The 16,627-nt window shown below is 37.4% G+C and overlaps 1 protein-coding gene across 1 annotated transcript in view; it reads left to right on the plus strand.

Moving 5' to 3' along the window:
* LMBRD1 (LMBR1 domain containing 1) overlaps nucleotides 1-16,627 on the plus strand; it is an 86,667-nt gene that overhangs the window by 58,304 nt on the left and 11,736 nt on the right. Inside the window, exons 10-14 of the mRNA XM_079780653.1 lie at nucleotides 3,875-3,939; nucleotides 4,304-4,406; nucleotides 5,139-5,243; nucleotides 8,061-8,210; nucleotides 9,459-9,537. Of these exons, the coding sequence (XP_079636779.1) occupies nucleotides 3,875-3,939; nucleotides 4,304-4,406; nucleotides 5,139-5,243; nucleotides 8,061-8,210; nucleotides 9,459-9,537 (502 nt within the window). The remainder of the gene's footprint in view (nucleotides 1-3,874; nucleotides 3,940-4,303; nucleotides 4,407-5,138; nucleotides 5,244-8,060; nucleotides 8,211-9,458; nucleotides 9,538-16,627) is intronic.

Consider the following 16,627-nt stretch of genomic DNA (forward strand, 5'->3'; position numbering starts at 1 on the left):
TTTGGATAATTTGCATATTCGTCCTGATTGGTTGGTGGACGTGGCTTGGCTGGTGGGCGTGGCTTGGGCATAGGAAGGTGCGGTCAATTTGCATATTTGTCTATTATTAGATTAGATTATGCTATACTTGTCCTTTTGTATTTGGCTTATTTCACTTCACATAATGTCTTCAAAGTTCATCCATTGGTTGATGTATCAAAATTCCATTCCTTTTTAAGGCTGAATAATGTTCCACTGTATGTATATACCACATTTTGTTTATTCATCCATCTACTGGTAGAAATTTGGCTTGTTTTCAAGTTTTGGCTATTGTGAATAATGCTGCCATGATCATTGGTGTGCAAGTGTCTGTTTAATTCCATGCTTTCAGTTCTTTTGAATATCTATCTAGAAATGAAATTGTTGGATTATATGGCAATACTGTTTAACATTTTGTGGAATCTACAAACTCATAGCAGCTGCGCATTTCACATTCCTACCAGCAATGCACAAGGGTTCCAATTTCTCCACATCCTTGCCAACACTTACTCTTCGTTGTTTTGGTAACAGCCAAACTATGGTTGTAAAGTGGTATGTCATGGTTTTGATTTTCACTTCCATAATGATTAGTAATGTTGAGCATGTTTTCATTTGATTGATGGTCATTAGTATAATTTCTTTGGAGAAATTTTATTCAAGTCCTTTGTTTATGTTTTATTGTTGTCGAGTTATAAGAGTTCTTTTAAATATCCTGAATGTTAATCCCTTATTAGACATATCATTTGCAACATTTTTCTCCCATTCTTGGGTTGTCTTTTCATTTTGTTGATAGTGTCCTTTGATGCACAAAAGTTTTTAATTTTGATGAAGTCCAATTTTTTCTTTTGTTGACTGTACTCTTTGGTTATATCTAAAAAACAATTGCCTGTTGGTACATGCAGACCCCAAGAAAAACCCTGAGATTACCTCCAAAAATGGAGGGCAGGGAAAGACTGAAGAAAGAGGCTGGCCACTCCATTCCAGTAATGAATAGAGTTTATTAAGGGAAACTCACATAGGAGGCCTGTCTTGGGTGGCTGCAAAATGAAATGAATTGCCATGTCACTTGACAGGTGCCAAAGGATTGTGTAGGTTAAAAGGGGGGAATAGTCACTGGTACCTGTACATGAATACTACCAGGTATAGGAAATTACATGCTTGACCAGGTCAGAACAACAACCTGTTCCTGGAACTAGCACATAGCAAGAGGTAAGGAAAGGGTGCTGATGTATGTCAGAATTAACATAAGTTATAATCAGACAGTCTCCAAGAGGGGTTTATGGAAAGCAGCCTCCCTTCTGGCCAAGATCCAGCTTGCGGGACAAACAGCGGTCATGTTATAGAACAGTCTCTCCTCCACATTGCCAAGTCCAACTCCATGAAGAGTTTTGTTCTAGGAGTTTTAACAGGTTTAGGTCTTATTTTTAGGTCTTTTATTTTTTACAAAATGTATGTTTTTATTTCAGAGAGGAAGGGAGAGGGGGAGAGAGAGGGAAATATCAATGATGAGAGAGAATCATTGATCGGCTGCCTCCTGCTAGCCCCACACTGGTAACAAGCCCGCAACCTGGGTATGTGCCCTGATTGGGAATTGAAACATGACCTTCTGGTTCATAGGTCAATGCTCAACCACTGAGCCATGCCAGCTAGGTCTTTTATTTTGAGTTAGTTTTTACATATGGTAAAGGAAAAGGGTCCAACTTCATTCTTTTGCATATAGATGTCCAGTTCTCCGCACCATTTGTTGAAAAGACTATCCTTTCCCCATTGAATGGGCTGGGCACTCTTGTCAAAAATCATTTCACCATAAATATGAGGGTTTATTTCTGGGGTTAATCCATTGTTTATAAGTAAATCTGTGTGCCCACCACAGCCTCTCGACCCACAGTTCCTTTCAAGGTGCACATTTCATGCACTGGGCCCCTAGTTTAACAATATTAAGCCTTTTAATCCATGAACATAGGATGTCATTCCATTTATTGTCTTCCTTTCTTTCTGCAATATTTTGTAGTTTTAAGTATATATCATTTGCCTCCTTGTTTAAATTCATTTGTAAGTATTCTTTTTGATGTTACATAAATGGAACTTTTTAAAATTCCTTTTCAGATTACTCATTGATAGTGTACACATACTTTTAAAAACATGTTTACGTTTATTTGAAGAAGATCCAAAATAAAGAACTGTTAAAATTTGTAATTCGGGTTGCCCCACTTCTTTCCCAACCCTCTAAGAAATAAACAGACCTAAACATAACTATATTTCATAAGGTAACCAAGTAGTGAAATTTAATTTTATTACACACTGACAGTGTGTAGTTGTTTCGAAGGTCTGTGAGAATATTTAAAAAAATTTTTACTATTCCTGTCATCCTAGAATCCACTGAAATTGAATGTGAATTATGTTTAAAGATATAGCAGATGTCCTTCTTCATATAATAGTATTTAAAACATGTGTGGTTATTCTTTATTATAGGTCACACTATGTCAAAATGCCTAAAGGCAATGACTGACTCTTTCTAACTCTAAAGTAGGCTTATTAAATATTTATTGGAAGTATAACTACCCATTCCAGAGTTTTACTTGATCATTTTTTATTTGAGAGGTACATTTTGGGTTATAGTGTAGTGCTTCTTAATTTAAGCTAACGTGATGTGTTTTGGATGTTTTTTGTTGGTAGTAATTGAGTTCATGTAACCTACAAGGTCTTTTATAGATTGTTGTTAACTTGAGTAAGTCCACTTGTAAGTGTCTAACCCATCTTTACATTAGTGCAGCAGTGAGGCTCTAGTACCTAGAAAAGCTTGGATTGGGACTTGGAAATCAGCGGCTAATCAATACAATACCTTGTTTCTTTTGTGCTTGTGTTTAAGAACAACTCATTTAATATCTGTCGTTGATTCATCAACATTGAACTTATGACCAACAACAGTATAACTCATACCTGAACAAAGCTTACCTAACACAAGTATTTTTCAGTAATCGTGGACTTAGCTTTGTGAACTCTTCAACTTAGTTGTCTCTGGAACTTGAGATGTCAAGAAAAAAAAAAGCCTAGGTTATTAGTAACATTGGTTTTACCCCTTTTTTTCTGAAATTTTATTTCTTATTGTAGAAACCTAGTTCCAATAATTGTTTTGCTTAGTTTCTACCTTCCCTAAATAAAGTTTAGATATTAAAAGGAAATATGTCCCACCAACACATTGCTTCACAGAAACATGGTTTTACCCGACAGTTTCTTTAGTGCTACTGGTATTCTATTTCAGGAATATTTTCAGTTATATAGTCTTTTCTGTGCTATGATATATTTTTTCATATATAATTGGCATATATAATATATGTATATATTAATGGTATATATATAGGTGTGTGTATATATATTATGTATGCATATGTACATCATTATTTCTATGGGAAAATGTTCCAAATTCCATATTTTAACAAGTTAAATATAACCTGATAAGTATTTTGGTTTTTGTGTGTGTATATATTAGTCTTAATGTAGTCTTATTAGTCTTAACTTTTCAATTAATTTTGAAGTTTACTGGTATGTGTGAGTGTAACTGGATATAAATAAACCTTTTATTTGACCTAGCAAAGAGTCTCATTTGTTTACTTACAAATGAAGACTTTCAAATGCTTTGTCTGTTTTGTGTATGTTCTCAATCTCATAATGGAAATTTAGATGACAGACGTCTAAAAATATATACTAAATTAAAATATATCGTGGATCATTTTGGATAGATCATGGTCATATACCAGCAACTCATATTGAACATATGGTTTTGGCTTTTGATGTCAACTTTTAGGACTATATTTCAGTGACTTTTTTACTATTATTATTATTTTTTTGCCTTTAGATCATTTGGGGAATATTTTTCATCTTAGTTGCATTGCTGTTTGTGATTTCTCTCTTTTTGTCAAAGTAAGTACACTAGACACATTTACTAAAGCACTTATATAAATCTTATGATGTTACACATTTTCCATGCTGAATAATTCTATTAGTGTAGTCTGTTCATCTTCAGTAGTCATTTTACTTGAAGTGTTCTATAGCATTGACTCAAAGAATGACTAAAACATTTCAATAGTAGTTAGTATTTCTTTATTCTTTATTAATTGACCAATATCTGTAAGATATTTAAGTGAGGTTTAATTTGTTTTTTGAGGTTTTCTTTGACTCAGTTGAATTTGCATGCTTATATTTTGTATGCTTAAGTTATAAATTAACTGAAAATGTGGTCATATAATATATAAAAATCACTATAATTTTTATTTTACTTTTTTAGTTTGGATAAAGCTCTTCATTCAGCTGGAATCAATTCTGGTTTCATAATTTTTGGAACTAATCTGAGTAATCCACTGAATATGCTTTTGCCTTTACTACAAAGAGTAAGTAAAAAGAACAATCATTTTATACTCTAGCACATATTCTTACAAACTGTCAAATTATTATGTTGAAAAACCTATTAATACTTGGCAATATATGCTTGTGCCCTCTGCTGATTTGGCATTTTATTTATACATGACTTTTACATTGATATATTGCTTTAAGGATTATTATATTGGTATATTGCTGAACTCTTAAGGTAAGCTTTTCAGGTAATTCCTGTTTTTAATTTTTGATGAAGTTTTTTATTCATATTTAAATGTAATTTCTAGCTTAATTTGTTATAGGATTTTTCTTATGATAATGGTACTAAACAATTTGGTAATAGTTTGGTAATTGTTTTGGGGGGATTTTTTTTATTTTTATAGTAGATTTTTTTAAATTTTTATATTTTATTTTTATAGTATTTTATTGGAGAGGGTGCAGGCTGGGCTGAGGGACACACACACACACACACACACACACACCATGCATGAATTTCGTGCACCGGGCCTCTAGTTTTAAAATGAAGCTGTATCAGATAGAGACTACTTCCACCTGTGAGTATAAGAAAAACCATTTAAGTTGAGTATAATAAAAACCATTTTTATTTTTTTATTCTTATTTTTATAGATCTAAATCAGGGTTGATATTTTAAACATTTGCCAAATATAAATAATGACATTTCAGTTAATTTTATATGACTTCTAAAGCCCTGCGTGTGTATTAAATTTAATTTTATCTTTTTTTTTTAGGTTTTCCCTCTTGATTACATTCTTATAACAATTATTATTATGTACTTTATTTTTACTTCAATGGCGGGGATTAGAAATATTGGCATATGGTTCTTTTGGATTAGAGTGAGTATATACTAAAGTATTATTACTTTCATTTTGTTCATACTCTTTATTATTGAAAATTATCTTAGATTTATAATATAGAAGTTATAAATACATTGATACTAAAAGTGATTGAAAATTAGCATTTTTACTTTATGCTAACATAAAAGTGCTTTTGTGTAGAGCAATGGTTATTAAACAGGAGTGATTTGCCCCTGGATACTTTTGGCAATGTTGGAGACATTTCCAGCTGCTACCACTAGGGGGTGCTATTGGCACCTAGTGGGTAGAGGCCAGGGATTCTGATAAACACCCTGTGGTGCACAGGGCAGCCTCAGACAACAAGGACTCATCCAGCCCATAACGTCACCCGTGCCGAGAATGAGAAGCTCTGGTCTAGAATTTATATTATTTCCCTTAATGTTTGGCTTCATGGAAACACATTGAAGCACAATTGGATATATTGTAGTTCAAAAGATGGTCCTTCCTACTAGGAGTTAAAGATCATTACATGATTAGAGAAAGGGTTATTTTCTTCTGATGTTCATTTTGAGGTGAATTAAGAACCCTTTATAATAAAGAGGTAATATGCATATTGACCATCACTCCAACACACAAGATGGCCGCCACAAGATGGCCGGCAGGGGGGCAGTTGTGGGCGATCAGGCCAGCAGGGGAGGGAAGTTGGGAGGGACCAGGCCTGAAAGAGAGGGCAGTTGGGGGCGATGAGGCCTGTAGGGGAGGGCAGTTAGGAGTGACCGGGTTGGCAGAGGAGGGCAGTTGGGGCAACCAGGCCTGCAGGGGAGCAGTTAGGCGTTTATCAGGCTGGCAGGGGAGTAGTTAGGGGGTGATTAGGCTGGCAGGCAGAAGCGGTTAGGGGCAATCAGGCAGGCAGGTAGGCTGGCAGGCGAGCAGTTGGGAGCCAGCAGTCCTGGATTGTGAGAGGGATGTCCGACTTCCCGTTTAGTCCTATCGGGCCTAAATGGGCAGTCAGACATCCCTTGAGGGGTCCCAGATTGGAGAGGGTGCAGGCTGGGCTGAGCAACAACACCCCCCCCCCCCCCGTGCATGAATTTCGTGCACCGGGCCTCTAGTTTTAAAATGAAGCTGTATCAGATAGAGACTACTTCCACCTGTGAGTATAAGAAAAAACATTTAAATAGTGGCTTGAACTAATGAGTGACTTCTTGCTATGGAAAAAAAAAATCTAACATTGGTTTATTAGCTCAAAAATGTCAAATCCAATATCTCTGTAATCCTCTTGGCTTCTCCCTCATTATTGTAATTTGACAGCTGCAGCTCTATTTATCCTGTCCACGTTACATAAGGAAAAGGTAGTTGGGAGGAAGCAGTGACACCTATAATAAAACAAAACTTTCCCAGAAATCTCCAGTAGACTTTGACTTTTCTTTGATATTTAATGTTTTATCACTGCCGGCCACTACTAGGTGCAAGGGAAGCTGGGAAAGGTAAAATTTTAGGTGATTATATCATCATCCCATCCAGAACTGGAATTCTACTACTCTGTATTATACTACAGTCCAGTAATAAAACAGGTAGGTGGTACCTTAGTTGCTAAAATAAAAGTGTGCTCTGCCATTGAAGCATATGTTTTAGTTTTGCTCTGGTATAGGTACATATGAGAATATGTAGTCATATTATCATAAACTAGATTTTATGACAGTATGAGGATGTTGAATATTTCATAGAAATGAGTATTTATAATCATGTGATGTGTCTGTTCTTATGTATTATTATATAAAACCACAAATAAATACTTACAATTTAAAATAATTCTTCTAATTTTTAGATAGAATTAGAGGTAGTTCACAATTCTTCTTAGCTCTATGAACTTCTAACAGATGCTATTGCATAATAAACTTAGAATGTTTGTCTGGAAACAGACCATGCAAATACTGATATATTCTCTGGGTCCTGAGTTTTTAATGAATCATTTAAAGGTTACTTTCTATATAGATGCTTTGCCATGATCCTATCTAATAAAAGGGTAATATGCAAATTAACTGTCACTCCGTCACAAAAATGGAAGTGCTCATAGCCACAAGATGGTGGCGCCCAGTCCTCGGGGGGCAGCTGCTGAGAGCGGGCAGCATGAGCGGCCTGGCGGAATGCTTGCTTCATCGCCGCGGTGACGAGGCAAGCATTCCACCCCAGCCACAGAGGGCCTCTGGGCCACGGAGAGCCTCTGAGCAGCAGGCGTGGAGCAGCAAGGCCCTGCAGAGAGCTACTGGTGCACGGATTCGTGCACAGGGCTACTAGTCTATAATAATAAAAGCGTAATATGCTAATTAGACCAGACAGCCGAATGACCTTCCGGACGAAGCTGCCGCAGCGGGGACAGAGACAGAGGCAGTTAGGGGTGATCAGGCAGGCAGGCAAGCATTTAGGGGCGATCACACAGGTAGGCAGGAGTGGTTAGGGGCGATCAGGCAGGTAGGCAGGTGAGCGGTTAGGAGCCAGCCCTCTCAGATTGTGAGAGGGATAGACCTAAACCGTCAGTCAGACATCCTCTGACGGGTCCTGGATTGCGAGAGGGTGCAGGCGGGGCTGAGGGACAAACCCCCTCCCATGCACGAATTTCGTGCACTGAGCCTCTAGTTTTAAAATAAACAAATCTAAACCTGAAAGCTGTGCAGGGAGAAAATTGTTTTTAACATCCTTATAATTATTTGGAATGATTAAGAATTCTTAGTATTTATTTTGAAAAAAGAAATGGTTGATTAAACTGTGTTCATTGCCCCTAAAACATGAGCAGGTCTTAGTGCCTTACAAATAAATATATTGCTAAAATGTTGTTACTGTCTTTTTTCTTTCTAGTTATATAAAATCAGAAGAGGCAGGACCAGGCCCCAGGCACTCTTATTTCTCTGCATGATACTTCTGCTTATTGTCCTTCACACTAGCTATATGATTTATAGTCTTGCTCCCCAGTATGTTATGTATGGAAGCCAAAATTACTTAATAGAGGTAAGTGCAAAACCTAAAAATTCATTATTTTGATATTTCAAAAATACTGTTATTTTAAAGCAAATTTTAATTTATGAAGGCTAGCATAAGATATGAGTTCATCAGATTAAATTTAACTTTGTTAAACCTGTTTTTTTATTCCATTTTTGAGCATATTTATATTTGTTTCTTACAAGTTCTTTTTAAAAATAATACACTATTCATTAAAATATTTTTAAAATGGATCCCATGATGTTAAGCTACTGAGCTTTACATCAGAACTTTAATAAAACCCGTAACATTTCCTCTAAAATAGCATTTTAAGTAAATTTATTAATATAGTTCCCCAAAAAGTTTTGGTAAGAGAAATATGTCTGCTCATCAGTACTATGAACGCCACAGAGATGCTTTATAAATATTTTATTTGTAGGTAACTGGGTGTTCTCTTACCTATGACACTGATTTTTTGATGTTGATCTTTCAAAGGCAGCTGTGGTTCCTATTTATAATTGGGCAGCTAGTTTGGGTTTTTTGACAATTTAAAATATTTTGGCCATATCTGATTCAACCTTTGTTTAGTTGTTTTTCCTTTTCCTAAAATATTCAAATCTAATCCATGTTTCAGAGTCTCATTCAAGCCTTCCTTTAATAGAGTCTTATTGTTAATCTAGTCTGCTCAGATCATTCCTTTTTTTATCCTGTACTTTATCCTCCATCCTTTTGTACTTTAACTTGTAGTTAGGGACAAAAGCATCTAACTAGCACATCAAACCCTCAATCAATACCATCTATAATATTGCTAAGTATTGAAAAGTTAGTTCATTGAATAAAGTTAAGTAATAATGTGGGAGGAGCAATCATGGTGGAGGTACAGGAATGACGAATTTGGGAAACACAATACTAGAAGATCACCCGAATCATAAATCTCACTTTATACTTTTTAATTCTCTTCTTGCCTCATCCCCAGCATGTAGTTCACTGGGTCATGCTTTTTAAACATTTTCCTTTGAATGAATGAAGATCATGCTTTTACATGGACCAAAGATATTCTTTTTTTGCTTCACTGTGGAAAAATAAGTGGGTTCTTTGGGAAGGAGCTCTGTTGTTCAACACAGGACCTAAGGATTGTTGCAATAAAATCTTCATGTTAAATTTATCTTAAAACTTACTATTTAGAGTATTAGTTAGATGTAGTTTAATAGAAAACATAGTATAAAGTTAATGTGATTACTTTGGAATAAAAATATGATTTTTAATTTCATGTTTCAGAGCAATATAACTTATGATGACCATAAAGGCAACTCAACCCTTTCTGTGCCAAAGAGATGTGATGCAGATGCCCCTGAAGGTAAAGCAACTCGTACAGCTGTAAGAAAAGTATTGCCTTACATTTTGCTGTGTTAATTATTTGGTGCATTTGTTTTAATATATAGTGACAGAGGAACTTTTAGCAAGAAGAAATTGGTAAGTCTCTTCAGTAGAATTTCTTGATTATATAATGATTTTAATTAAGGAAAAGACCATTATAAATTAGTTGCTTAGGAAGTAATAAAGGTAGGTATAATTTATCACATTTACTAATATAAGAAGCCACTCTTAAGTGTTTTTTCTTAGGTGGAGTTTATAATTTTTAGAACCAAGATCAAAAGTACCTGTGACCTAAAATAACTTTTAATTTGTCCAAACCTAGTCACTTTAGTTAATAATGTTAACGATAATAGCATTAACTTTTAAGAACATATAATTGTGTTCCAGGCACAGTGCTAAGTATTTCATGAGTATTCTGAGAAAAACTCTGATCCTGTGCTCCTAACCTCTATGTATTTTTATTATTTTTATTTTTTTTGGTTTTAATTTTAACTTTTATTTTGTATTAACCATTTTCCCACACTGCTTTGTAAATCACAGTGAGGAAAGAGAACAAAGCAATAAAAGCAAAATATATTCAAATGAAGCCTCAGAGTGTAACATAGTGGTAGGAGGTGGTGCCATTGGAGGTTTATTTCTTTTAATGCCTGATTTGCTTATGAACTTGAAATTTCAGCAGGCAGAAGAAAACCTGTTTGAATTGTTTAAGAAGTAGTTTCAAATTTTTTTTAAATCAATACAAAAAAGGCACCTCCAAAGCTCTCCTCTTCCTCTAGGATACCATCCTAGATGGACTTATTTATTTTGTAAGTAACAAGCAAGGATATTCTAAGGTTTGTTTAGGGCTGCTGTAATCATCCATCTCTGTGCACAGTGGAGTTGCATCATGTGCATATTGAACTCTGTGAATTCAACTGCCTGCATTTAACAAAAGAGGAGGGAGGTAGAGAGGATTCAGAGGTGTGGGCCAGTCCACTGACCATTCCACTTACCCTGAGCCATTGTTAATTGGTTCCAGGGGCTACTCTAACTGCAAAAGTGTTTCTTCAGGCCAAGTATGAGTTTTAATGCTGAAAATTAGAATTAACCTCTATGTATTTTTAGAGAATCACTTTTCCTCCACTATTTTCTGTGTGCTAAGGTGATTATTTTCCCTTTGAATATTATAGTATTTTGTCCTGATTAAGGATTTCAGATTTATTCCTTCAAAAATTTTTTTTCCTACTCTGCCTTCAAAATGCTTTTATTTCAGGGTAAAGTAATATGTCAAATATAGTATATTTCTTCATAAACCATTCATGGATATCATTATGAAAAAGATACATTCTGAGTTTTTTAGTGAGGCCAACTATAGAATGTGATGGAGTAACAGGAATAGGTACAGAATACAGGGATAGCCCAGAGGAAGAAGTAATTTGCTCTGCCTGGAGAAGATCATTGTGGAATGGAAGTCAAAAAGAAACCGGAGCTTCAAGGTTAAAGATTTATCTGGTATGTGTGCACCTAGAGAAGGCTTTTGTATGCAGAGGGACAAAACACACAGATAAAATCATCTTAAACTCTATGGGTATATGTTCAAGAGAATTTAAAACATTGTTTTGTTTTTTAAATTATGGGGGTAGGGTATTGGAGAGAAGGAGGAAATGAGATTGCATAGTTAGGATCAGGTCACAAAAGGTCTTGCAAAATAACTAAAGGGCCAGTAGTTTTAAACAATTAAGTAGATGTTATGATCTGATTTCTTTTCAGTAACTTAATTATAACAATTATATAGAGAACAGATTTGTGAAATTGAGACCAGAGCATAGAAATCTTGTGTGAGGTGTTGTCTGGGAGAGCTATTTATAATAATCCAAAAGAGATGGTGAAAGCCTGAACTATACAGTGGTCATGAGGGTGTGAAATGAAGAAATTTGTGGGTTTAATTTAAAGAATTTCTTATTGCTTGGATCTAGAGCAGTGACAAGGGAAATAGAGAGTTCTAGAATGGCCTTCTTGTTACTTTGTAGTTTGGTAAATTTTAGTTTCACCAAACTGAGATAAAATCCATACTAAGGTTAGAGAAAAGTGTAAGAAATGATTAGTTGACTTGATATGTCTCAGGAATATTCAGTTGGAGATTTTATAGGCAATTGAATATATGTAAGGAATTTTGAGGGTAGAGAATGAGAAGAGCATGAAGACTGGAACTCAGAGGAAAATCTAAGTGCAAAGGAGGTACAGAGAAAAGCAGTGCAAAAAAATGCTAATGATGAAGATAAAAATTGTATTGAATAAAAAGGAATATAAAGCAGTGACTGAGTTTACTTAGTCTGCATAGGAATTCATAATAGAGATTAAGAGAGATTGGATGGAAACTATAGAAGGCATTCAGAGTTGAGGACATTTTTTTTTAAAGATTAGTAGAGACTTAGGGATGATGGGATAAAACTAATGGAGTGGGAGTGGTTGAAGAAAAATATCAAAGGTTGAATGATGGACCAGTATCATTCATTTCTGGAGGAGATGATATTAAGAACATCAAGACAGAATGCTTTCTGTAGATTGCAAGGAAGGAAGCAATGATGTGGACTCAGTGAGGGTTGGCAGGAAGTTGGCATTTCTGGATGATTGTCTCAATTTGCTATGAAGTGTTAAGTTTAGGTCATCTTTTGATAATTGAGTGGGCACAAAATTGAAAAAAAAAGTGTCAAAAGGTTTTGATAGGCCATGAAAGTGAATAGAAGAGGGATCTGATTGAAGATATATGTCAAGGGACAGAGATGAAATGATCAATTTGTATTTTTGTTGAAAAGATCGGTAAACTGGTATGATTATTCTCCATCAATGCTTAGGTTGTTTGGGGAAGGTGGTTGAAGAATGAAGTGGGATGGAAAACAAAGGACAAGCTGAGAGGTAGAGAATGAAGTGACCAACCTCAGAGTCCAGAATGCATAGGGAATAAAGAGGCTAAAACTGGGAGAACAAGAGAAGGGAACACAGATGTGGTAGGGATGCCTCTTTTTGCCTGAAGAAATAATAGTAAAATATTTTTAGGATAAATAATATACTTGATTTTCCAGTTCTACATTTTAATGACTTTAGGCCTAGAATTTTTACTTTAAAATGTGCATACACACATCATAAGTAGGGTTGGTAATTGAAATGCTTTGGGTTGTCACTTTTAGCTAAATGCAAATAGAATGAAAAATTGAATGTTGAGTTGATTTGTAATATTTTAAAACAAGAAGGCAGTGATCCTGGAGATCTAAAATTATTAAGATTCTGTTTCTTAAATTATTGTACTGCTATTGAAACTTTAAGCAAAAATGCAAAACAAAACAAGATTTCGGAATTACCTCACACTTACGTGAGGCTTTAAGAATGCCTTTATATTGCTGAACTGAGTGAATTTGTGTAGCATAGATCAATAAGCGTTAGTCAGGTGATATACTTGACCATGACATTTTTATGAATCACATTTAGTATTTTTCTTTTTCAGTCTAATCTAATTTATAATGCTTAAAATGACTCCTTTTGAACTATTTAATATTTTTCTTAAACATTGAAGTTGACTTATCCTTTGAAATGTTTCTTTGCAGTACAAAACATACCCTTTAGTTTTGCGGATTTGATTTATACTTCCAACCTTTTTCTGTTCTCAATCTAATCTCCAAATTTAATTTTACCTGTGCATATTTGGAAAAGAATGATAGAAATATAATCATTGAATTTGGAGTGTCAGGGTACATTTTTTAAAAAGAGAATACTTTAAATAAAAATAATGATGGAAAAAAATGAAAAAGCAAATGAAGGCATGGGACTTAACACATGGGGTGGAGATGGGGTGGAATGTGTGGTGATGGACTGGTGTGACACTATTTAAAGGCGAGCTGGTAACATTGTGACATTTTTGGTAGGAACGTTTGATTAAGGTAGATGATGGTATAATATAAGTTCCTCAGGCACTCGATGGCATCTTTGTTATGTGTTTATGGCAAATAACAGAATTTTGGAGAATAATTTTAAATTTAGAAACAAAAATTATAATTTACAGTGTTATAAATAAAATTATTTCTAAAACACATTAAAGCAATGATTTTTAAAACTACATATATTGATCTCATCAATTTTAAATACATTTTAGAGACTTTTAAAGTAATATTGTGTTCATATTTGGGGTGGTCTGGCATTTATTAAACATATTAAAAATATTACTGAAACCCCAGTTTCAGGTATTTATTATGTGTATGATTCAAAAGAGAGTTATTCATCTAAAAATAGTTTAGGTTCTTTGTGTTTAAAATAATATCTTAAAGGACAGAATAATTTAGCAAATTTATAAAGAATGCTTATTATACTATACTAGTGGACCTGTGCATGAAATTTGTGCACAGGGGTAGGGGGTGGGGGGCATGTCCCTCAGCCCGGCCTGCACTCTCTCCAATCTGGGACCCCTCGAAGGATATCCTACTGCCGGTTTACAGGGATTGGGCCTAAACCGGCAGTCGGACATCCCTCTCGCAATCCGGGACTGCTGGCTCCTAACTGCTCGCCTGCCTGCCTGCCTGATTGCCCCTAACCACTCTGCATGCCGGCCTGCTCTCCTCCAACTGCCCCCCGCCGCTAGCCTGCTCGCCCCCAAATGCCCCCTCCGCCAGCCTGATCACCCTCAACTGTCCCCGTACCAGTGTGCTCGTCCCTAACTGCCCCCACTGCTGGCCTGCTCGTCCCCACCTCCCCTCCCCACTGGCCTGCTCGCCCCCAACTGCCCCCCTGCTGGCCTGCTCACTCCAAACTGCCCCTCCCCGCTGTCCTGATCACCTCCAACTGACCCCCACTGACAGCCTGCTTGCCCCCAACTGCCCCCTGCTGCCAGCCTGCTTGCCCCCAAATGCCCCCTCCCCCGCCAGCCTGATCACCCCCAACTGCCCCCTGTGCCAGTGTGCTCGCCCCCAACTGACCCCCCTGCTGGTCTGCTTACCCCCAATGGCCCCACCCCCCACCAGCCTGATCACTCACAACTGCTGTCCCATCCTGGCCTGATCACCCACAACTGCCCTCCCCTCTTGGCCTCTAACCGCCTCTACCTCGGCCCCACCACCATCGCTTTGTCCGGAAAGTCTCCTGGAAGGTCTCCCAGTCTAATTAGCACATTATCCTTTTATTAGTATAGATAGAGGCCTGGTGCAAGGGTGGGGGCCCACTGGTTTGCCCTGAAAGGTGTCCCGGATCAAGGTGGGGGTTCCCTTGGGGTGTGGGACGGCCTGGGCAAGGGGCCTGTGGTGGTTTGCATGCTGGCCACGCCCCCATGGGGTGAGGGTCCCCGCTGGGGGGGCATGGCCAGCCTGGGTGAGGGGCTGAGGGCTGTTTGCAGACTGGCCACAGCCCTTTCAGGGTGGGGATCCCTACTGAGGTGCCTGGCCAGTCTGGGTGAGGGGCTGATGGCTGTTTGCAGGCTGGCCACACACCCTGGTGACCCAAGCTCCCAGACCCTCCTTTTTTTTTTTTAGCGCCTCCTTGAGTAGAGGCCAGGGCCGGCTGGAAGCAGGTATCTGGGATTTATTTATCTTCTATAATTGAAACTTTGTAGCCTTGAGCAGAGGCCAGGGCCGGCCAGGGCGGGCGGGGAGCTTGGCTTCCTCCATCACCGCAGGCAACCCAAGCCTCCTGCTTGCTGCAGCTCCATGGCCACCGCTATCTTTGTTGGGTTAATTTGCATACTTGCTCCTGATTGGCTGGTGGGCATGGCTGGTGGATATAGCGGAGGTACAGTCAATTTGCATGTTTATGTTTTATTAGTGTAGATTTGCAAAGTTCTCTTAAAATGACAATTTAATTTGTTTTGACAGGTAATGCATAATTTATATATTAAAACTGAATCAACTGAGCAAATTAGAAATTATTTTTAAAATTTTATGTCATTACAGCAAAAGCACCTTTATATTCATAGTTTTATATTTTTTAATTGCTACTTAATCTAATTTGCATTAATATACAATTTATGTGCTAATGTGAATAAAATGGTTTTAAAACTAGTGTTATTAAAAGTAACATAGACATAATTGAGTCAAAATAGGAAGATGAAAGATTATTGTTCCTTAATGTACAAACACAATAGCCATTGTGAATACTGGGGTGGATTTTTGGGAAGAGAAAGAGTGTCATAGGAAACACATATACAGTCCCTATCTTCTGAAAGCATACCGTCTAATGGATTTGGATATGAAAATAAATAATCGTAATAGAAGGAAAAATAAATAGCAAGTATGTTGAAATTATAAACAAAGTACTGTGGGAAATAAAAGGGGAATAATGATTTATTCTGCCCAGAACATTATAGCTGAGCCCAAAAGCATAAGTGAAATCTAAATAAGTAAGCTGAAACATCTGGAGGATATTGCAAGCAGAAAAGGAACCTGCATTAACAGGGCATCCTACCTAATAATTGACAAATATGCAAATTGACCGTACCTCCGACACCCACAAGCCACGCCCACCATCCAATCAGAGCAAGTATGCAAATTAACCCAAACCAAGATGGCTACAGCCACAGAGAGCAAGGTTTCCTAGGTAACAGAGGAAGCCAAGCTTTCCGCCTGCCCTTGCCAGGCCTAAGCCTCTACTCAAGCTACAAAGTTTCAATTATATAAGGTAAACAAATTCAAACAGAAATGGCGGCGGAACGAAGCTTGAGAGAGCAGACCAGGGTTGTCCCTGGCAACAGGGGAAGCAAAGCTTTCCGCACACCGTGGCCGGGCCCACCCGCTTAAGCTACAAAGTTTCAATTATAACCCCAACAGAAATGGCTGCCGGCCACGGAGGGAGCCCCAGGCTTGGCTCTGCTCCAGGCTACAAAGTTTCAATTGTAGAAGGAAAATAAATTCCAGATACCAGGGCCTCCGCTTGTGTTGCCAGGGGGCGTGGCCGGCCTGCAGACCACCACAGGCCCCTCGCTCAGGCCGCCCCACGCCCCAAGGGAACCCCACCCTGATCCGGGACATCCTTCAGGGCAAACCAGCTGTCCCCCACCCCTGTACCAGGCCTCTATTCTATCTAATAAAAGAGTAATATGCAGATTGATCATCACT

This window comes from Cnephaeus nilssonii (genome assembly GCF_951640355.1).
Source record: "Cnephaeus nilssonii genome assembly, chromosome: 9".
Taxonomy (NCBI): domain Eukaryota; kingdom Metazoa; phylum Chordata; class Mammalia; order Chiroptera; family Vespertilionidae; genus Cnephaeus; species Cnephaeus nilssonii.